The sequence below is a fragment of the Falco rusticolus genome, chromosome 3 (genome assembly GCF_015220075.1).
Source record: "Falco rusticolus isolate bFalRus1 chromosome 3, bFalRus1.pri, whole genome shotgun sequence".
Lineage (NCBI taxonomy): Eukaryota > Metazoa > Chordata > Aves > Falconiformes > Falconidae > Falco > Falco rusticolus.
Genome location: NC_051189.1, coordinates 90,040,691 through 90,064,948, shown reverse-complemented (window position 1 = coordinate 90,064,948; position 24,258 = coordinate 90,040,691). Strand labels below are relative to the sequence as shown.

Below are 24,258 nucleotides of genomic sequence, written 5' to 3'. Positions count from 1 at the left end.
CTGAGGCACAAGCTGGCCAACGCTTTGTTGTAAGAAGCCAGCCTCCTGATGGAAGAGAAGCTTGGCTACAGAGCAGAGGGTCAGATCACCCTTCTCTGGCAGAAAATGCAATCCTTTGTGACTGAAGATGGCTTTTGCCACCAGTTAGAATGAGGCTTGCAAGACAAGTGCCCCCAGTTGTCCCCAGGAACGGAGTCGTGAGGAACATGAACTCAGCAAGCTTCTTAATTTCAGCCAAAAAAATGAATATCATGAGACACAGGATGAGCTTTTCTTACCAGTAAGTAAGAGAGACTGTCTGGGAACTAACATCATTTGGCTAGACAGAAAACTCTGGGTCTGAGTCGAGGCTAATGGCTTTGACTCAGTTGTTCCCAGTTTCATATGCAAGTCTGCTGAGGCAGTGAGATCTATGCCAGTTCTGAGTGTGGCCAGAAAAGACTGTGCAAGAAAGCATTTTAGTTTGTTAGATAGAGGGTGAGGAAACCTTCTGGGGAAAGGAGAGCCTAGAAAATGGAGAGGACCAGAACAGAAGTAGATCCTGCAAATAATCCAGAAGTTATGAGGATCTGGGGAACATATTAGTCAGATACGTCTATTAAAGACAGCTGTATATATGGCAGCATCTTGTGAATTCAGAGAACACGATGCCAATTACGACCATCAGAGAGTCGTAATTTTGGTAAATGCATAAAAGGGAATTCAGTAAAACTGGGAAGGTATCAGAAAAAGGAGTTGAGTAAGTGTAAGTATTTAGACAAATGTAGCAAGCTTAAAAGCAAAAGAAAAATCAGAATATTTTGCCGTGGAGGATGATTTCAATAATAATGAATGGTAGGGAAACGTAGTGGAACAACATCATTATCTACCTACAAACTGTTCAGGAGAGAAAGACTGGGCCACAGAGGCAGAGGAGATACCGCTGTATAGAATATAACGTGAACATTATTTAGCTGAACTTTAAGTGGGAAAGACTATGCAACTGAATCTCTGAAGACAAATAATTAAACGCTAAACTAGAAATTCCAAACCATTTTAACAACTTTTGGAAAGTAGACATTAGCAGGTCTTTGTTGCTAATATCCAGCTTAAGGAAACTGAGTGAGCAATGTTGAACTCAAAAGAACCATTAACAAAATTGTGGTAAAAGGGACTTTGGCTGCTCCCCTGTGCTTGATCAGATGGATCAGGAGGCACACAGATTTCTGGACACTTGATACAACAGCATCTTGGAAAAGTGATGCACAAAAAGAAAGAAACTACTCTTAACTCAGGTATTGATCATAAACTGATTGTGGCTGACTCACCAAGTCTTAATGTCTAGGTGGACCACAAGACTAATTCAGTATCAGAGCTCCTGTGTTCATGGATCCTACCTTTCATCTCATCGAGGTGATGCTATTCTGTTTTCTTTAAAAACTGTGACATAAGTATGTATTTTAGTATCTAAGAAAGTCAACAGAGAGCTACTTCATCTTTCTCCTCCTAAATCTACCCTTAAAAATTGGCCAGAGGTGAAATACTAAACACAGCTGTATGAGCTGCTGCTCCTCCCAGGAGTGTGAAAGCCTTCAGAGAGCTTCTCCTGTAGCTCAGCAGCTACCAGCTTCTTGGTAAAACCCATAGATGTGCTGCACCTTCCACATATCAGGATTCACTGAGCAGGGATGAACTACAGCAGCATGGTGCCCAGGTATCCCTGCTTTCCAAGCACAGTTTTGAGTTGCCTTCACAGCAAACCAGACACAACTGGTGTTTGTGCTAAGCCTTCTTCCACAGGCTCCTAACCCAACCTGCTTGCTTCTAGAGGAGCGCCAGCTCAACCGAGGTGTATTCAAGACACAAGTTGGGTAGCGGAGTCTCGCTGGGTACTAGGCGGGGCTAGTCCTCACTGCAAGCTACTACTGTGTCACAACACAACCTTGAAGAGTCCCCTTGGCACAATGCCCACGGTGACTTGGCAGTTCCATCCACCTAGGCTACACTCAGCATTGTGGCAGCCAGCTGCATTTAAAACCTGCTGGGACCACAGCTCAAGCACGATTAGCTGGCACAATGACAGTGATGTATTTGTCTCTGCTAACTTCAACTCAGTAGACTGGAATAAGCAATATACCAGCAAGGAAAGGTGTAACTTGTGCATGCACAAATGCTTTGTGGAAACTGTGCAAGGTAGTACTGGATGTGTGTAAAAACAGAGGTAATGAATGAAGGAAGGTTACACAGCCATAGTCACACAAGGAATAGCTGAAGAAACACACATAAGAAGGAAAGGGAGTACGTGAACAAGGCATGCAAAAAAACCCCAACAAATGAAAGGGGTGCAAGTTAAAGAGGTGCAATTTGAGAGTGGACAAAGATGACAAAATCAGACTAAAACCGATGTACAGCATCAGGCAGGCATGAAGAGAGACCCAGTAACCCCCCCGTGGTTGTTACATACATAGGAAGACCATTTAGATGGGACAGAAAACATTAGGCAAAAAGGATGCAAAGGAGCAGGAGATTTTTCCAATCAAAAGCTGTCTGTAACCTATGCTGAAGATGTTTTTTTCCTCCACTGCAAGCATATGAACAGTTTAATGTATGAGAGTATTGCTGGTGACACTGGGAACACTGGGCTTTAATGAGTCAATAGATTTGTTTCATCTTTAACTAATTTGAACCTTTAATCCTCTTGCTTGTGCAAATTCTTCTTCTTTCAGGTCAAAGTATTAAATAGGCTCAAGAAGTAAATAAGGAAATAAATACCAGAAACCCTGTAGGGAACATTTAAATTAAAGTTTTCTAATAGTCAAATCAACTTAATGCCATGATCATGGGCTCAGTTCAGCTTCCTCCCCCACCCCACCCCCACCCCAACTCTGTGGCTAAAGCTGTGGGAATGAATAGCCAAAAAAAAAAAAAAGGGACTTAGGTTTTTGTTTCTTGATGCCTATGTTGCTCTAGATTTTGTTGTTTTTTTTTTTAAACTGCTTTCATTATAGACATACAGACAGGAACAAATTTGTAAAAATCAAACATAGACCAAAACACTGGCCTGCAGATTTTCTCCCATGTTTCATGCCTGGTTTGCACTCTACTGTACACCCACGTTGCTTATGCTTCTGACTTTTGAAATGGATATAAATTATAGTTGTGCAAACTCTTATGTAGACAAAATCGTGCTGATATAACTGTCTTCCACCAGCACAACGTATTTCAGTTAATGAGTCAGAATACACTTTGATATCAGTATAAAAGGTTCCTCCTAGGGGAGAGGATTGCTTCTTTACTGTTAAAGTGTAGATAAGTTCTGAACTTTTCTCTTCCCTGACTTGGGCTTAAATCAATCAAACCCGTATCTAGTATTTCTCATCCAGAAATAATACAGTTTCTTTTCATCACCTTTGTGACTGCTGGTCCCTGTCTGTGTTATTACTTCGACTGTATGGTCATCAGAAAAGGGTCTATCTAAAATCCTCTTGAAAGCAGAAATTCTGTTTCAAGCAACAGTAACTGCAGGATCAAACGCCTCCAATATTGAAAGAAAAAGAAAGAAAACTAACTCAAAAGTTTGAGGCTAACAAATGGTTTGTAGTTAGCTGAGACAATTGTATTTAATATTGAGGAAGCAATGACTTTCTGGCCTCCAGTGGAGCATCTCCTAGACAGACAGGCAGGCACACAACAAAATGAAGTCTTAATGCCGTGAGCTTCTTGAGAATGCTACAATAACATTCTGGCAGACTGGGCTCCCTTGGCTCCTGTACTTGCTGCAATTTGAATGTCTCTTTTGGTTTAGCATGATGCTTGGCAAGTTTCCCAACCTTACATTATCTGGGAAAAGAAGACAAGAGAAGTTGGTATGTTCAGGGAGCCTTTGAAGAAGCTTCTTCACAGTTTGCTTATAGCAAAACAGTTGGCTGCATGTAGAAGTGGTGTCAGGACTGCAGCTTAGACTGCTAGCTTGAAAAGGGTTTAACTGAATTGCATCCAGGCACCAAGATGCTCAGATAGCACAGCAATGTGTGTGGCATAAGAACCTAGATAGAAGAAGATCAGATAGCAAATCAGAATTTTGCTTGTACTTTCCTGGGTTTGTCTAAACTTATAGCAGCAACAGTTAATTATAGGAGCTTCTGAAGGCAGCTCCTGGGTGGTTTATGTCACTTAGACATTAGATTCCAGCCATAAATTGCCAGCTAAGAGTTACCCCTGTGGCAGGAGGCCCCTATTGATGCGAAGCTGATGGAAATCATGCTTGTGCCTTCCTACTCAGGGGTAGAAGCAGCAGATGTTGGTGATGGAAGATCCGAGGTAGAAGTGCATTGACAACAATGGCAGAACACCAATAAAAAGAGCATCAGGATGGGTACAGGTCCTCCCCCAAAGAGAGACAGATGCAGGAGGTAGTTACACACAGGAGTTATTTGTGGCCATCCTCTAGATGATTGCTGTGCCTACTTCCAGATCTAATCCCTCTCCTTTCTACCACAGGGGAATCCCTCAGCTCTTGTAATCACTTCCTCTGGCTCTTAAGCAAGGGTAGCTCTTTAATGGCAGATTAATGCTTTAATGAAATTCTTGAGGCTACTTTGAAGTGACTGGGCAAGAGAGACTGGCCTTTCAGCAGCATCTGCTGGTGCAAGAGTCATAGCGTACATTGCTGTACGGGGTACGTGGTGCCGTAAGACTCTCTGTGCACAGCAGGATCCATCATTATTTCTCTGGTACTGCCTCAGGGCACATCTACACGGCACGGCACAGCACGGCACAGGGATACTTCAGCTGCCTCTAAACACTGGCTGCACTAGTTTCGCAGCAGGAATCGTTAGCCCACCTGGTGCTTGTACCTCTATACCTGCCCCTGAGTAGGCTTGTTGAGGTGCAAAGTCAGTTCTCTTTTCCTCTCCATAGAACTGCACTCTGCTGTGTGGATCCACCTGCACTTAGAAGTACTTAAAAAAGTAAATTATGAAATTTAGGACCCTATATGTTGGTTGTTTTTTTTTTTATTTCTGATCTGTGGGGTCTTATCTATTTTAGAAAGTAGGAAAGCTTTCAAGACTGATTTCATAGGTAATGCATTTATTTTTTTCTTGGCTGATATCCCTGATTTTGTTTTTTATTCTTTCCTTTGAGTATCTGAAATTTTACATGAAATTTCTTCTCACTTGGAAACACCAACACATGAAGTAATTTCTTTCCTGCCTAAGTTAATGGCCTTCTCCTTCCCTGTGCTGTTAGTTCAAGGTCACAATGATAGATTTAAATCCTTCATGAATTTTCATCTGACGTGCTGTCCACAGAAATTGTTCATTAAAAGATCCGATTTCCATTGGCATTCTCCCTTTCAAAGGATGTCAACAGGAAATATAAATGCTCAGCCCTTTGTGAATGATCAGCAAGGACATGCAGGCTTATGAAAAAAAAAAAAGGCAAAAAAAAAAAAAAAGCAGCAGTTAACCAGACCCTTTAGTTTCTGTTTTGAATGACTGGCCATAGGAATGCAGGCTAAGCTGTATTTCAGCTGTTCCCAAGGATGTGTGTGTGTAACTTGTTGATAGTGGTAGGTACATCAGGCTCCAGTGACAGCTATGTGACCACTCGGATGATCATTGTCCTGTAGCAGAACCAGCCCCTGTCTCCTCTCAAGAACACCAGGCATGAAAGAAAACAAAGAGGGTTCTGTTTCTTCAGAGGACTGGCACTCGTACCTCCTGCTCTTTACTGAAAAGAGAGAGATCCTAGGTCACCTCGGCTCTCACCCTATGCTCCCAGCAGCCATTAGGTTGTAAGGAACTGCATGACTTGCTCCAGCAATTGATGTGAATGTCTGATACCCGGGAGAGCTGAGACTTCTGCCTTACAGGACCTGTAGAGGATCTGATTGATAGGAGCAAAACTCAATACCCAGAACACCAGCTTACTTCACTGGGAACTACCCATCACCACCAAAAGGAAAGAAAACCCACCACAGCCTTAAAGTTTCAGAGTTATGTTTTTAAAATCTCACCGGTGTCCAAGGTACATGTCTTTCACAGTAAAAATAACTTGGAGTGTGTTGTGAATGCACAGACACAGATCAGTGCTGAACATCTGGTTAAAATAAATTACAGTCTTATTTTGCAAATAAAAGTTCCTAGGGTCTACATGACAAAGTCTGGCCAGCATAACTATCTCATGGGGAAAAAATCACATCCCTAGCCTACAAAGATAACTATTTTGGCATGATTCCTTTCCCCACTATGTAGACTTACGCAGACTTACACCAAACAGAGGAGTCCTTTTGCCAGTATAACTCACATTGTCTGGGAGGTACTTCAACCATGCTGGAAGGCTCCTGCAGTTGGTATAAGCCATGCCTTCATCAAGGGATCTGGCCAGAACAGCGACACCAGCAAAGCCCCTGAAGTACAGTATAACCCTTCTTCTCCTGCTGCTAGTCAGTTTTAAAGCTTCCTGCTAGAAGGAAACATGCAGAATTTCTGCCCTTTCTTGTATCAGCAAGAAATTCTTTTTACAGAGAAACTGAAGTATGCATATGGGTAGGAGGTGTGTTGCTTTCAAACTTCCCAGTGGTACTTGCTTTTGGATGGGAGAAGATCCCGCTTCTACAGGATGCCTGTTGTTTGTTTTGTTGTTGGGTTTGGAGGTGGAGGGGCAGAGGTGGTTTGCATTGCATTAAGTCTTCGTATTTTGGTTTTGCGTGGGGGCATTTGAATAAATCTAATGGTCATAGTTAATGGATTACAACTGTGTATGCAAATGAATTTGAGCTGTTTTGAATAACAAAACAAAGTCCTTTGTTCTGTTCGTGAATTGTATTCTTACACTCTGACTTTTCCTTATTTTTTTCATGTGGTCCCTGTTAGCTCTTACCTGATAGCATTTGCCAAAGGACTTTCTAGATGAACCCAAAAATATCAAGATTTACCAGCAAACCTTAACCCACGAGTCTCCCATAAAGCAAAGCAACTCATAAAGCTATCTTGGCTTAAAAGTAGGATTCATCTCATTGTGGCAACAGGCAGTTTTCACCTGTCATATTTAGACAGTTCATTCTGTCTAAATTCCCACTTGCAGACTCTCCTCATTCCTTTCCCTGCTCCTTCACCCTCCATTTGTCTCCCAGGTCTTGTGCCTTTTGCCTAAGTGGTGAACAGGACCGAAAGGACAAGAAGGAGGAGCGGAGGGGAGGCACCTAAACCAAAGCCAAACTTCTCGTCCAAGCAGGTGCAGAGTAGGAACTTCCCCTTATTTTAATTTCCCATTATCACTTAGCTGCAAAATGATGAGAACATGGAGCAAGCCACCAAGAGGCCTCCACTCCTGCACGCACCGTGTCGGGAGGGGGGCACTCGCAGCCTGCTCCATCCAGCTGCCTGCCTGCCAGGACACGTCTGCCTGCCCTGCGGCTAAAACTGACACACGGTTCCCGGTAGAGTACAGCACCCAAGGGCTGACTTAGGAAACAGCAAGAGAAAGCAATGACCAAAAAATGCTGCCTCTTCTCTACTTAAAATAAAGCTTTTACAGGTGAGCAGAAATGATTTGGGCTGCTAATGAGATGTAGGCTGCCAAGGAAAACACGTGCGCAAATTCGTATTTTCCAGGTGGCTGCTGCTAGAAGTGTAACTGTCCATTGAAGTCTACAGCATAAGCTTTATTTGCACTTACTCATTAAACTGCAGATTTATCATGAGGTTACTTTATCATAATATTAGCTATGTTGTCTCATTGGCCCTGTAAATCAGCTAATTGCCACAAGATTTAGAAAAACCAAGAGCCTGCTGCAAGTCACGTGAGGAAGGGGTGGCACTTCTGCCGAAGGTGCCGGTAGCTCTGTGTGACCTGTTGCTGCTGGAGCACCGAGGAGCGCCAGGGCTGCTGCTCCAGCTCTGTGCTGCTCTTGCTCAATGCTGAGCACAAGTTAAAGCCAAAGGGATTTGGATCAGAACGAAGTGTTGAGGCAACAAACACGGGATGGAGTGTTTCCCTGGGGGATGTTAAAACAAGAAGCAGAAAAATGCATGACTGGTCCCTCGTGGTTCAGCCAATGGGACAACCTGCTCAGACCGGTTCAATTTCACCCTTCTTGCTCACACGCACACACGGCCTTCTCTGGCCGAGGCCGCCGCGCGCCAGGCCCCGTCACCAGACCGACAGCCTTGCTGTCTTGCTTTCCTCTCTCTACCTCCGCTAATACTTGTGCCTCGAGCCCGGCACAGCTGGATGCGCTTATTAAGTAAACCCCTCCATGGCCTTGATGACAAATGCTGTGCCACTGCACTCTGAGCATTTCTACAAGCAGCTACTTTCAGTTCCCATTTCTCAGGTGGTTATGTGATTTAACTCTTGTGTGGTGGCCCACGAGCAGCACGGGCAGCTGGAGCAGGTGGGGAACATAACGGGGGATGTGCTCATATTTCCCTCTACTACCAACATACCCGCTGTAGCTAGATCTTCAGATCTGGGCTTTTAAATTTGGTAGGCTCTTTCCAGTGTAAGGGCGCTCATATTGAAAGAGTATTATGAGTGAGGCAGAATTTAGACATCTTGAGAGAAACAGGCCTGTGTTGTCATTCAGACCTGTTTTGTCATTTTTTTCATTTTACAGTCATTCTTAAGGTTTGACAGAGGTCCTAATGCATCTAGCTTCTTTTCAGAGGATGCAAGCATAAGAACAGTATTACAGGATGAGGTGAGTCCCCCCAACAACTCTGTGACACTTGTTTTCTCCTCCAAAGTGATCCACAAATCCATAGGCGGGTGTTTGCTAAGTTTACTGTTGTATGTCAACGTAAACTCTCTGGAATGGGTTTGATACATTTGAATAGAAGGAGCAGAAGCTGGCCTAAAACTGAATAGCTCTTGGTGCATCTGAGATTCATGAAAATACAAGCAGGGACACATTTTTTTCTAGGTACAAGTTAGACACAGCTTCTAGCACTCTACCTAAGTAGGGTACCATCGGAAAATAAAACTAAAATAAACTAAATATCGATGCAAACAAACAGCAAGTTAGTGGATTAGGATTATCAACCCACAAGAGATCTGCAAAGAAAATTGTGAAGGATCAAGTACAGCAGCTTTGAGCATGTTGTTTGAACTTCAACAATTTTGTCCAGAAGGCCTTCTCGCCTTCTTTCTCTCATTAATGCTAATATTGCTCCCTCAGCAGTGGCACCCATTAAATACCACCAGCTAGCTGCTGTAGTGACATTACAGCTGTTATGCTGATGCCAGAAATACCTCATTTTAATGCGGGCCTTTCCAGGAATAAGAAAACAAGGCAGCCTCCACTAGGTCTGGGCTTTTGCATATTGCAGAGCCACGTCTAACTGAATTAAGTAGAGACGCCAAGACTAAATTACTGAAACATTTCTCATGCTGACTTGGTTTAACAAGAATGCAGCCCAGTCTGAACACGGCAAGGGTTTCCATGCAAGCTGAATGATCAACACCTTACAAATCCTGTGTTTAAAGAGATGGCTTGACCATTCACCAAAGACTGGGTTTGTCCCTCATCTCACAGTGGTCTGGAGGAAATCTGTCTGCCAGCAGGGTGACTCTCAAGGAGTGTGGACAGGAGGAATAGTCACCCCCATTACTATAACCACTCACATGTATATATTTCTAAGCATATGCATCGGTTTTCGTGAACAAACCTAACCACAATTAGTCCTTGCTCCTTAGAAGTCTCCATCTGAGTACCATGTTTAATCAGCCTTATGCAAATAATATTTCCACTGATTTCAATTAAGACAGACTTCAGTGAGAGCCTGGCAAGACTGCAAGATACACCCCCACGCTCAAAGGCTCACCGACGCAAGAATTTATACAAATAGGTGGCAAGGACAAGGAACAAAGAAGTTAGGTAAGACCACTGTGATGTGAACCAGTTTTGCCCGAAGTCAGAAACCTCAGATATCACTGGAGAAAAAAACAAGGCTACACAGCCAGCAACTGACACATCGGCTGCAGACCTAAGACTGTATGGGGCACTGTGGAAACAAAGAGTTCAAAATAGACCCATTTCTACCACAGGCAAAAGCGAGGAGGGGAAAGAAAAGTTTGGATGGGGGTTTGATTGGCGTGCACATGCTGAAGCCATTCCCCAGGCAGGTTCTCTGCCCATGGTCGGTAGGGCTTGTGTGGTGACACTTTCTTTTCCCTCCCCTTGTAATTTGCTAACGTGCACCTGGCTGGACTGCCAGCATGTCAGCACTCCCAGGCGTAAAAAGATAGCGGCCTCTCTGAAGATATCGACCTCATGAAACACCACACGTCGGCACAACACAGTCAAGGTCTGAGCTGTTCTTATTTGCATGTACTCATGACTTAGGCTTGCATAAAAGACCCATAAACTCTTTGGGAAAAGAACAGCTACAGATCTGTCTAGTTTTTGTGTTCCAAGAACTTTCCTCGTTAGCTTCAAGATGACATTTTAATGAGGTTTCACTGCATAGAAAACATGGGACGATTTAACCAGCTCTGTCCGCTCCCTCCCTCCCCAAACTCTTTCTGAAATGAGTTACCATTCGGGAACGAAAGCTTTTATGAGAATTTATGTTGTTTGGGTGGAGGCAGGGGTGAAGGAGAAGTCATTCAGCTGCTAAACCTTGGCATTGGAGCTTATGCCATTCCCTCTCCTGCCCCATACCAGATGGCAAAGCCGCCTTGTTCAGACCTGTGCAAGTTTCTTCAAAAGCCAGGAGCAAGCGTGTGTTTGTTTGTTTGTTTTGGAGTCACAGAGAGGGCAGCGTAAAATAGCTGCAAGGCAATTCCCGTTCAGTAAAATGGAAGTCTCACTGGCTCTTCATTCAATACAATGTAGCTCAAGAGGATATCCTGCCAACCCAATGATAACGAGGGAAATAAAGTCACTTCCTCACCAGCTGTTTGATTCAGGTAGAAAAAGGAAGCCTTTACTTCCTTGTGTTTTCTCTCCCCACCGCCCCCTCAGTCAGAAATGCCAGGCTGAAACCTCCTTCTCCCTCCGTATTTTCAGTAAGGAGCCGTCAGATCCGTACTGCTTTGCTGGGCGCAGCCTATGGGAAGTACGTACTCCTCCGTGGCCGAGAAGCTACACCTTGCCTCTCAAGCAGGGGTGAAGGCTGAGCTGCAGAAGGACCGAGACTGAACAAACTCAGCTCAATGTGCAAGCAAAGAATGCCTGTGTAGTTAAAGATGCCATTTGCTTCTTGGATCAGAGCTGCCGAATTTGGGCTTGTGGAAGAGTGGCAGAGTGTGAGCTGGATGCTTTGTTTTGAGGCTGCCCTGACTCAGTGCACTATTATACCTCCTAATCCTCCGAGGGTGGTAAACTCCACTTTTGCCCTGGGCTCCCTGCAAATCCCAGGAACTCCAGCCAGGAACACACTATGTCCTCCCTTCATATAGTTCAACAGGCAAGAGGGCCCGAGGGCTACCCTGGGGGCAATCTTCCTGGCCTGCCAGTCAAGCCCAGGTCGGTGAGGCAGGCATCTTGGGTGCTTTGGTGCTAACAGGAGCTTAGGCAGAGCATCTTTCCCTCCCCCACTGCCACCTTTCTTGCTTCACAGAAACAGTCAATGTAAAGTTGCATAGTAAACCAGTAGTGGACTGATTTCACTTAATAAAAGCTTTTTAAGAAATTACTTTTTAAAAACTTACAGAGCTGAATGAAGAGTTCTTTTCCATATAATTTTTAACTGCCCTGATATAATTTTACATCCAGGATATAACTTTCCATTAAATGTTGAAGGTCTTAAAAGCAAGGCCTGCAACCATTTTCTTTCCAATTGTGTAAGACTTCCAGAAAGGTTGACCAAGCCAGAACTTGCCTCAGTCTATTTGCCAAAGGGACCTTTGCTTTCATTATAAAGAGTGCTTTTTGGAGGACATCAAGTGTTTCAAGCAATTTCCTTAATCTGACTTGTTTTAGCAGAGATTCTCTTATTTCAAACAGACTGGTTTAGGTGACAAAAATCCAGTGACAAATACATGAGTTTACAGAAGGAGACAAACCTTATGAAACAGTTGAGATTCTGCTTAGGGTTCTCTTTGTGCTAAAACAGTTTTCAGCAATGGGTCATACTTCCCCCCCCCCCCTCGTTGTTTTAGTACATAAAATGGACATGTGTTTATTTAAAACAGGTTTGAAACTTAAACAAATAGTGACAGGCTGTTCAAACAAGCTTCGGAAATAGGCCTAATCAGGATGTTTGAGAAGGGGAGGGGGAACAATCATAAAGAGCTACTTGTAATATATAGGGCAGACACCATTAGCTTGGGTTCATGTTATTGTTGTAATAATCTCAGACAAAAAAGTACTGCATGCTGCACATTTTTTGTTAACATTCCTCTTTTGAGCCACAGGTTATACCATGCGTTTGCCTTGTCTTCAAATTTTACTGTAACCCTCTGTCCATCTTCATAGCCAATACCAGGAGCTCTACCAAATCATTCAAAATGGTCTCACAGACAATCTGGGAAGAATGTTCCTAAACTGGGATAGAAGGAAGGCACAAAATAGACTCATTTTGATGTTGACACTGTGTATGCATTGGCTGTCATGAATATACAGAAGTCAGACCTTCCCCACAGAAAGAAACCATTAAAATCTTAATGTTAAAACATTTTCACATAACTTGCTTTTCCATGTTGGGGTATTTTTCATTTCCTCTCTTTTCCACCCATAATACTATCACCAAGTGTTGAACTTTACCCTTGTATTTTTATAAGGCCTGATCTTGAACTCCCCACATAGACAAAGCTCCCATGGAAGTCGGTGAGTCTGCACTGGCGACAACAGGATTTAGCCCAGTCTGTAACATTTTAGGATATTGTGTTACTTCATAGCCTTAAGGAGAAATAAAAGCAGCTTTCCAACGAGCTGCACAGCAAACTCAGTGTGTTTTTTCAGCTCTGCAACAGCACAGCAGAATATTAAGGCCAGAGTTTGCAAATGTCTATTTCAAAAACCAGGCAGCTAAGCAAAAGTTGCCAAATTTTCTACGGAATGAAGAGTTTGCATTAAAACGTTTCCCCCAAAGGTTAAGCTGCTTTCACTTAAGAATATACCTTTAGAAACCCAAGTTTGAAAGTTATTGCCTGGAGGAACAAGCATTGAGAAATGCAGGAAGCAGACGTATTTTCAGGTCAATGGCTATAGCTATTCTGTTACCGGCTTTTACCTACTGACACCCAGTCTTACCTACAACATGCACCAATATTACTTAATGTACTAACGTATTTTGGAAGGAAATACCTATTATTTATTTGAATCTCACTCCATGTCTAGTGAATAGGAGTCAAAATGGCAAAATATTAAAAAACCTTACACGCCCTCTCGTGGTAAAACCACAAACTCTTATTCTTACAATAGCTAGAGGTGGCTCATGATGGAGGCTAATTTAACACAATTTACAGAAAATTAACTTGGCTGTAAGGTTTATATTAATAATGGAGACCTTTCTTTCTTTAATTCCTGCTGTAAACCATAACATATATGCATTTTTAGAAGGCAGGTTCCCTCCTAGCATAGTAACATTACAAAATAGCTAAAGGCACTGTAACATGAACAGAGAATATTAACTTCTACCAAAAATGGGAAGTCTAGCATAATAAAGGTAGAGACAGACCCCTCCACATTAGATAGCTGTTTCGCGGGTTTATCTCAGTAGTTTGGGAGCAGACCTCGGTTGGCTGCATAATAAAAGAGTTGCCCTAAATGATGCTATCAGTTTTGTCACATTTTTAAAGTCATTCAGCTTTGCTATTTACTGCTTTCATACTATACAGTACTATTTATCTGTCTCTCAGGAATGCCGTGAAGCTTCATGTTTGTTAGGAATTGCAGCCTAAAAGAAAGGCATTACATGCAGAGCATCACCAGTCTGACCGCTACCCGCACCAAATCCCATTGTATTTATGAGTCACAAAAACTTTATCTTTGCTACTTAAACAGCCTGTCCATTCAGTGCCTGCACACACCTCCAGACTTTCCTGGAGCAGCTTTACAAAACAGCTCTCCATAGATGGAGGAACTGCAGCTTGAAGGAGAAGCCCAGGGTGGGTTGGGCAGGGCTGAGGCAGAGGACTCCCCCTGCACCTCTTACCAGGTGACTCATGGGCAGTGTGAGAAGTGGCACCACTGTGTGCTTCCCTTCCTCTTCATCTAGCTGAATGTCTTGGCTGGAGGGCAAATCAGATTGACAAGATGATCGCATGGCGAGACAGTTCTTTTTTAGGAAAGGCTATCAGATCAGCTTGTTGGCCCAACAGACCCTGCAGCCAGACCACTGCCACATCCAAGACATGATTAGCAGCAGCACAGGACCATGGTGTCACTTCTTTTGATGAAAGTTGTGCAAGACCATCAAAGGTGTAACAACCCTAACAGCTTCAGTCCATATGGAAGAAGCATCTGTGGCTACTACACATGGTCTTCTGAACCAATCCCAAGGGAACCAAATAAATACTGCCCTATTTTCAGCAAAGCTGACCAGCAATATAGATGCCCCACGTTCAGTGGAAATGAAAGATCTGGAGAATGAAGGTTAATTTACCTCCTTTGTTGTTTGTATACACAACAACACTCAAAAGCCAAAATGGTGGTACTTGTACTTAAAAATGCTGCTTCTATATCTTCTGTTTGACTGGGCATGCCTAAAGCAGAAGTCACAACCGTAAGTAATTACAGAAGTATTTGTACAGAAATAGACAGGAGAGCTTTGTGCTAAATACTGCACAAAAACATAACTCCAAAATCACTATTTTAATAGGTTTGTGTGGGGTTTTTGTGCTGGTGTGATTGCTGGATGATCGTTGAGTGTGAAGAAGTTGCTCTCCTTCTTTGAAAAAGTTACTGCAATTTTGATATTCCATTATTTCCCTTTCTAGGATGCCTTCGTGGAGTTGTATGGCAACAGTATGAGGCCTTTGTTTGATTTCTCCTGGATCTCTCTGAAGACTATCCTGAGTCTGGTTCTGGTGGGAGCTTGCATCACTCTTGGCGCTTATCTTGGACATAAGTAGAGTCACCCATTTATCGTGGATTACAAAAGTCTTTCAAAACAACAAAATAATATTTTTTTTTCTGTAGCACAATGATATTTTATGAGCAAAACAACTTCCCAGCTAAAGATTAAATCAGCTATTACTGCCAAAGGAAATATCATTTATTTTTACATTGCAGGAAAATTATTTATTAAAAGATATTTACATTTTAACCTGCTATTTTCAGAAACTCTGCAAGTTGTATCTGTCATCACATCATGTTGTTATTCTTAACTGTAATGAGCCCCAAAGTCTTTTAGGCTCTTTTTTTAATTAATGCAGCTGGCTGGATTATTTTATCTTTGAAGAGCAAATATACTGACAAAGACCTACCTGCTTACACTTACAAGGGCAGTTACTTGAGCTGCTAAAGGCTGCATAATTGTGTTGATTTTTCTTGCATTTTCTAGATGGCTGGGAGGGATCTGAAAGACAAGGTCAGTGTGAACAAAGTTCTCACCCTGTCCTGCTGGCAAGAACTGATAAGAGTAAATGATTCAACATGGTACATACGTGGAGTCAAGATGGCAACTTCTTGAAGGACACCTGGCTATACCTACAGGAGAACAGTTGGAAATATGATTGCCTATGCCTTGTAAACACGCATTTTTAAGCTACCGGTTGTGCCATCACATCATAATCACAATACCCTAACACATGTCAACTCAAATACTTTTTTTTAATAGAAGTGTGAAGTTAAATCTTTGGGGCTTGCAGGAAATTGCTGTTCCGATGATTTTCTCAGCAGTGAAACTTTTTTTTGCGGCTACTGACACAGAAACATCAGGAGACCTTAAGTGCCTGCTTCGACAGAGCAGAGCTGGAGTCTGAAGACCTGACCTGTGTCCCACTTTAGTGGGCTCATATCTGCAACTAATCCTGTTTACTTACTGAGTTCCTCCAGGGGTTTGAAACCAATTAGACGTGGTCTCTAAATCCCTGAAAGTTGAAAAAGATCTTAATTTTATTTGGCAAGAAGCAGACCTCAGCTGAGTTACAGATTAGCTCTGACTATCCTTGTTTATCAAACTGGACACCAAAATCAAGTTCATTTTCATAACAGGAAAAGAAAGTGAGCTTTATCCTCCTGCCCCTCACCCTCAAAATTATTTCATGCTAATAATTTCCTAAGACTGTCTACAGAAGAAAAGATGATGAAGAAACTCCAGATCCTCTCTCTGGACAGAGACTCTCTGACACCTCGGTCGCGCAGGTGCCTACTGTCGTTTTAAGTGAAAATAGGGTGGAGGAAAAGGGGTGTGTGGGGGGGTGAAGTCATCTGCTCACGTTACAAAATGCAACTCAAGTAAAATAATGCAGAGTACTTGGTATACAGTTTTATAAACAGACCTGTGTTCTGAAACCAGATGTGTCAATGCATTTTAAAGCGGGGCTTTCCGTGCACTTGGAGGGGGCCAAGAGCCCTGACGAAATCGAAGAATCTGAAGTGTGTCCCACAGGCTGCTCCGAGGCATGGAAACGTCCAGCTTCAAATGTTTAAGTCAAGCACTCCTATTTTTTCTATGAAACTTATGAAATCTGGGATTTGTGGATATTTGGACATCCAGACACAGAAAGAAAAAGTTGCAAAGCTCTGGATGAAATGTACCATACAATAAATAAGTGCTCTAAGGGTGGGAAAAAAATACAGTGAATAAACTGTAGATTCAACCTCAAGATTTCAGTCGAATAACTTTGTGGCATTATATGCAAAATATCTCCATTAACTTGGGAATGTAATATGTTCAATGTTAAGGCTGTAGTTGATGTTGTGTCTTCAAAGCTGCTTTTTTGTTTGTTTGTTTAAGAGTTGTACATCTCAGCATTTTTACTGCTATTTAGTCATGGCACCTACACTTTGTATGAGCAAAGATGGAGCAAGCTTACTTTTCAAATTTGAAATGACTTTTAATTTTATAGAAACATAGAAAGGAAATGTTTCTAAGAACACAAAAATGTGAACTATGCTTGATGAAAAAAAAAAAAAAAAAGAAAAATCTCACCATCAAACAAAAAGCACCTGCAATGTTTTCAGAGTGCTTCTGTCAGAAGTGGGCATGCTCGTGTAGGGTTCGTATGAAAAATATTTGAGATGGGAGCAACCGAATATTGTGGATTGAGTGTGGGCTTTGGTTTTTTTCAGCTTCCAAGCCGAATTTGTCTGCAGCCAATTTCACAACTGGAGTTGGCTGGTATCGAGCTAATGTTTCATTTCACAATCTAGTCTTCGTTTCAATTTGTGCCCATACGCCCATTAAAGTTCATGAACTATTAGACCTCAAATTGTTTCAATATTGTTTATTTTATTAAAGGTTTACATTGTCAAAAGTGGTAAAAGAGTAACTGTCAATTCCAGTGCTGCTATACTACCAGGATAATTTGAATGGGTTTTATTTTTTAATACCTTCCAATGGCAAAAGTTTTTAAAGCTGCTTTAGAAATAATATGAAGAAGACACATGATACACATTTAAATAAATACTGAGGATTTTGTGTTCTGTTGTGTCTACTCACTGGACTTCCCAGTGTATTAGTTAATACCAGGCAAAAAGAAGAGTCATGATGACTGTTGGTTTTATTTTATTAAAGAGCTAATGGAGTTTTCCCATTCTGACTGCAGAATAGTACAGTATTGTGGCTGCATTAGGTATAATGATAGTTGATAATACATTTATTAAAAAACATATTAGAAACATTGAATGTATATAAAAGCTTGAACTTCTTTAATAAAATCCTCTCCTCTCACTCCTGCATTTCTTTTGCAATAATTCCTGTCTTTCCTATTCTTCATTACACTTTCACATAAGAATTTTTTTCCCCCACAAAATGCCTTACAGACTTCCATGCTCCATGACTATGCTTCAGTGAAAATCCATCCTGTGTTACTATGTATGCACACACAGCTGACCACTCCCAGCATATCCAAGTAGGAAAAGCAAAAAATTAAAAAAGAGGGACACTTCTGAAGTTGGTTAGGTACAGAAGATCAGAGGACAACAAAGGAAGAGGAGAGTGGAGGGAAACAAAGCGATCACTGAAATGTCTCCTTGGTTAAAGATGACTCTTACCTGGAACTTGTTCGTTGCTCATCCTTTCCCTTGAAAAAGGATGATATAAGGGCAGAGTAACCCCACAGAGTTACAGAGACCCCACAATTACTCTTCACTATAAAACTTTGTTAATTCTGAAGGCAGTCTTCTGCAAAACAGGAAATCTGTATGAATTTAAGAGAAATACTAGATTTTGCTGTATTCAATTTATTTGTCATTAACTCTTTTTCACTCCCTTTATTAAGAAAATAATGACAGAAAATATTTTGCTTCTGAAACAAAAAATAATCTGTAAATTCACCTAAGATCTGCTGTAGATTAGTATGTTAGGAGCAGATGGAAAAACAAGAAAAAAATTCTGCAAGTTCAATATTCTGAAATCAGAGCTGACACAGAGGACATTTCTTAATAGAACAAGCACTGGATCCACCAGAGGAGTAATGGGGTTATCAGGGTAACAGAGAATAGATGTATAAGGAAGGGGGCTGGAAGGTACAGAGAATGACATTGGTAAGTAAGAAAATCTCAAGTTTCATATGATGCAGGAGTTCGCCCAAGAAGGTCTGAAAATAACTTTTAACTAAAACCAGCTACAAATGTGTGCACTACATGATTACAATTGCTAAAAATTTTCAATTACAAAATTATTTGTAAATCACTGTAAAACAGATATCCAATCACTATAAAAGTTCATCAGTTTGGTGTTGTGAGTGGGGACTACAGCTCTGAGTAGGGTTGCACTAATAAGGAACAATTATAAAAAAAATACATTTCTCTGAAACAAGATGTGCAAGGGAAACACGAAGGTGATGCAGTTCAAGGAATACAGACCCAGTCCCACCAGTGCTTGCATGCACAGTCTGCCCAGATGAGGCAGTGGGAGTCAGCTATACGTAAGGACTGCATGCTTTGACCCTGAAGCATGACACTCTGCTTAGCTGTGCACCTGCACTCCACAAACTTAGAAATCCTATTGATTAAAAGTATAGTGAAGTAGCATGTTTAAAGCCTGTCTTTTTTTCCCTCTATCTTTAAACAAGCTAGAAAAATGATTCATTTGTATTACGAGTTTATGGCTCAGTACTATGTAAAAAATTAAACACCTTTTGATTTATAAGTATAAAAATTCTTTCTCATTGCAGAAGCCCAGCTATGTTTTTCATTCCTATCTCTTTCAAACAAGGCTAAATAGAAGGAAGACAAAAGAGCTAATTTAGTCTGTATTTGGTTTAAACCACACTCCTATACTAAATTAATGCAGCTTCATCACACAATGAAATCTTCTTCAAAAAGTTATACAGCATTAAGAGTTCCACACAAAAACTGTATATTTTTATAATTTAAATAGCATATTTTTTTCTTCTGAATATTTGTTTTTTAATTATCACCAGCATAAATGTACATAAGCAGATATTGTTTATCCAGTACCTTTGGATGATGTATGTATGGTAATGTAGTTTGTCAGTTTATCATCATTTAATATGATTATGTTGTTCTTTGTCTTTAAAATGTTATAAGAACATGCTGCCATTAAACTTCCCATGTCTGTCTAGTTAATATTGTGAAAAAATAATAAAGCACACTGTGAGTTACTTGTTTTGCATTTGCATTGTTTAGGATTTGTTGATAAAAAACTACTCAAACATTTTGAGTGTAATCCCATAAACAAAACGTGATGTTTTGTTCCTGATAGTTGTATTGGCATGTTCTGCTTAGCATTGGCCAGTACTCGTTAGCCTTCCTTGAAGGCCTCTGTGCATCGAGGTGCAATCAACCCAGGTTTTACAAGCTGCTGCTGCACAAAATACAGTCCACAGGTGTAACCATACGCTTTGGGACCCAAGGACAGTGTCACCCATTCTGCTATCCCATACATGTAATGTCTTGTGGAAACTGCAGCAAAACCCTTCTGTTTATTTGCTAATGCTACTTTTTGTCCTTGTAGAAAGGAGCTGGAAAAGCATAATAGCAAGTTTCAACAGGAGAAACAGAAACAGTTTTGTTACTGCTGAAGGTTTGTTACAGTTATGATAGGTTTCCACCAGATATTGTGGTATTTCGCTTTTTAAAGCCTCATATTAATTTGCCCTCAAATCACAGTTGTTGCCACATTCCTTCTGTGGCTTTAGTTCACGTAGAACATAGGTAAATGAGCTCAGGTAATGAGTATTTAACTGCCCTAAGAATTTACCCTGCTTCCCGAGTGGGTTTTGCAGCTTTGAGCGTGCACTCTGCTGTCATGGATGCACTTGTGAGGGCCTGCAGTTAGCAGTTCAATGCCTTTCAAGGACAACTGAGACACGTGCAAAACGTCCACCCCTCTGTCTGTGTCCCTGAAGACAGAGAAGGTGGAGGAAGTCGGCCTGAAACAAAAAGAAGCAGCAACAACAGCAGAACACAACTAACAGAATGTCCTCTTGGCTCTGGGATTAAACTGTCCAGCAGAGAGCAAGGTTACTAAATCCTTTGCAAAGCAGAAGGTAAGGAAATTTGCAGTTCTACAAGTACTGCCATTCTCACACACACTCACACCACCACACACCCCCACACACACCCACACACCCCCACGCCAATTATTCTGAGACTGAAAAAAAGAGGAAAAGCACTTGGAGGAAAGTAGCCTCAGCATTGTCATTTTTTCTAGCTAAAAACCTAACGAAGGAAGATGGAATTAAGTTCCCCTAGGGAGGCAAACCGAGTTCAGCAATATCGGGTAAATCAGTGATTCTCCTCTTTCCTGACTCCAGTTTTTCTCAAAAACGAACAGATTAGCACCCGTGATTAAACGCCTACCTTAGCACAGGGACCAAGCATCAGAGAACAGATGGGGTCTGGATAAAGCCAAAATGAATGTTAGACCTGGTAGCTAAGATGGGGTTTGGCTATCTGAAAATTAGGTAGAATCACCTTTAAAACAAGTTTTGCTGGCCAGAACCAGAAAGTTGCCTTATCAAAATGTAGCCAACAGGTTTCAAGCACTGTAAGTCTCCACAGAAGCTGCACTGCTGGCAGCTGCAGTCTCTCCGCGGCGGCAGGCTCTCAGTCCTGTAGTACCTCTAGCTACTGGTTTTGTCCCCCTAGCTTATTAAATATTTAAAGGGAGACTGCAAATGATACAAAGTTAAATTTATTCCAGTATGAATGGCCAGATAATAACTGCATGCCATTTAAGTTTCACATAACATCTGGCACTAAGATGAGTTAGCCTTCTCTTAGAAGTAACTTTTTGGTATTAAGAACTGCCTTTGAAGACATTTTACTCAGGGCAAAAGACCAAGTAGTCAAGATTTGTGCACTGCAAGAAACTGACTTACACAGAGGGACAAACAACACAGCAGCTCTTGAAGCATCCCATCATAGCCTGTAGTTTACTGCACCACAGTACAATCGAGCACGAGTACTGAAAATGTTCAGAATGCCTCTCTGAAACCTCAAAGGGGTAAATACACAAGTCAGTAAAAACTATCAGTATCTAATTTTTTCAGGACTTCTCAAGGTGCAGGCGCACTCCTTGCTGTCCTGCCGTATTCTGAAAACTGTTTCTGGATTAGTTCAACCAGAAGATGCCTTCTTCCTCTCCAGTGGGGATACCTATTCTGGTACTGACCAGTGCAATTCATTTTAAATGTACTGAGTTGCCTCTTGGATAGCCTGGAGAAAGGTATTAGTGTGCCCTCTTCCGCTTGTGTCCTTCAGAACTCCCATTACAAGGATGACCACAACAGTGGGAATATAATCCCTTAATTATAGCAAGAAGGTCTGAAATTGGCACTCAAATTCAAACAAGGTCCTGGTCATGCAGATAAAAATGTGCTTCTGGAGCAGATGGTGCAGGTGCAGAGCTCTACAAAGCCACAGATGACAGAAATAAAAGCTAGCCAATCTGTTTATTTGGAGATGAAACAGAAAAGGAACCTCCTTCTCTTTCTTTGACCATCTGATAAGATACAGACACTTACCTGCCTACCTGGCCAGAGATGCTCTCCGATGCCCTGGTTAGTAATTTCCTTGAGGCTGCCTGGAGTTTCTTGCAGGTTTAAATCTCTCCCCGCCTGTACATTCCCACTCTAAAAAGATTACTGAGCCTCAATATATGCAGTAAGTAAACTTTTCCCTTTCTCACCTGTGCCTTCCAGAATATTACTGTTCTCACCTCTTTGGGAACACTGAAGACCCTTTGGCAGGTAAGGTGTAATATATGTGGATGGTACTATTAGTGGCTTATTAACAATAATGTCCAATGTTTGTATCTCAGGCTATGCTACTGTGATCAAAAGCACTGTGGTGGTCTCTGCATAGCTAGACCACCCAACTGAAATAGTTTCTTCCAGATTATGAAGAGACATCTGATGCCATTTCTGTCAAAGCAGCCACAGCCCACGCCAAGGTGTTTATTCAGGTTGTAGGGGGATGAAAGACACCTGATCCAGCATCATCTAGCTACAGTGGCACAAACAGCCTTTATCCTGTTGTACTCGGTTTGCACGGCAAGGTTTTGGTAGCGGGGTGGGGGGGTGGATTACAGGGGTGGCTTCTGTGAGAAGATGCCAGAACCTTCCACTATGTCTGATAGAGTCAATGCCAGTCAGCTCCAAGATGGACCTGCCACCGGCCAAGGCCAAGCCCATCAGCGATGGTGGTAGCGCCTCTGGGATATCATATTTAAGAAGGGGGTGGGGGGGACACACACACGACCCTGCACAGTGGCAACAGCAGCCAGAGAGAGGGGTGAGAATATGTGAGAGAAACTCTGCAGACACCAAGGTCAGTGAGGAAGGAGGGGGAGGAGATGCTCCAGGCAGCGGAGCAGATTCCCCTGCAGCCTGTGGTGGAGACCATGGTGAGGCAGGCTGTGCCCCTCAGCCCATGGAGGTTAACGGTGGAGGTGCAGCAGATCTCCACCTGCAGCCCAGGGAGGGCCCCACACCAAAGCAGGTGGATGCCCAAAGGAGGCTGTGATCTGTGAGAAGCCCAGACTGGAGCAGGTTCCTGTCGGGACCTGAGAGAGAGGAGCCCAGGCTGAGGCAGGTTTCTGGCAGGACTCATGACCCCCTGGGGGACCCACGCTGGAGCAGTCTCTTCCTGAAGAGCTGCACCCCATGGAAGGGACCCACGCTGGAGCAGTTCATGAAGGACTGTAGCCTGTGGGAAGGACACATGTTGGAGAAGTTTGTGGACAGCTGTCTCCCATGGGAGGGACCCTATGCTGGAGCAGAGGACAAGTGTGAGGAGAAAGGAGTGGCAGAGACAGCGTGTGATGAACTGACTGCAACCCCCATTCCTCGTCCCCCTGCTCCACTGGAGAGGAGGAGGTAGAGAATATCAGGAATGAAGCTGAACCCGGGAAGAAAGGAGGGGTGTGGGTATTTTAAGATTTGGTTTTATTTCTCTTTATCTTACTCTGGTTTGATTGTTAATTAATTAAACTAATTTCCCAAGTCATCTGTTTTGCCTGTGACGGTAATTGGTGGGTGATCTCTCCCTGTCCTTGTCTTGACACACAAGCTTTCCATTATATTTTCTCTCCCCTGTCCAGCTGAGGAGGGAGGCGATAAAGCAGCTTTGGTGGGCACCTGGCATCCAGCCAGGGTCAACCCACCACACCCATTCACCATCAAGCCCTGTGGCAGAAAGTTAACTTACAGTAGGGGAAAAAAGTTTGGTCACCTTGACCCAGCAGGGCTTACACTGGAGCAGCACTTTGTGTCATACATTTATGTAAATGCATGCCATGCAGCTGCCTCATATACTCCTTCAAAAACTGCTTTCAGTCAAGTACCATGAATTCCAAAATTGGATTTATTGTACCACTAAAACACAGTAAGCTTCATGTCTTATAGACATGAACTGACAAGCAAATCTGATGCAAACACATAAAAGGTCAATGTGTGCAGTCTGTTACTGACCACTGACTGAGGCCACAAGTTACTCATTCACGCTGGGGTGGCAACAGCTTTGATAGACCCCCAATCTTTGTCTTTGTTGGGGCAACCACATTAGAAATTGTGAAACGAGAAAATGCTGTGTTCAGCACTGAAACAGACAAAAAAACAGACTGTACATTATCGCTGCAGTGGAAAAAATCATCCCTGATTTACTAAAAGCTTATTGCAAAAACCTGAAAACAACTCATTTGTCAAAAAGCCTTTTGTTCTCTTCTAGGGTTCAACCCTCCAAGACAC

General features: G+C 42.3%; 1 protein-coding gene across 1 annotated transcript in view; it reads left to right on the top strand.

The window, feature by feature from the left end:
• The window catches only part of BCL2 (BCL2 apoptosis regulator), a 96,417-nt gene extending 76,747 nt beyond the window's left edge, over nucleotides 1-19,670 (top strand). Inside the window, exon 2 of the mRNA XM_037381479.1 lies at nucleotides 14,872-19,670. Coding sequence (XP_037237376.1) covers nucleotides 14,872-15,006 — 135 coding nt within the window. The 3' untranslated portion in view covers nucleotides 15,007-19,670. The remainder of the gene's footprint in view (nucleotides 1-14,871) is intronic.
• The last annotated feature ends 4,588 nt before the right edge of the window (nucleotides 19,671-24,258 follow it).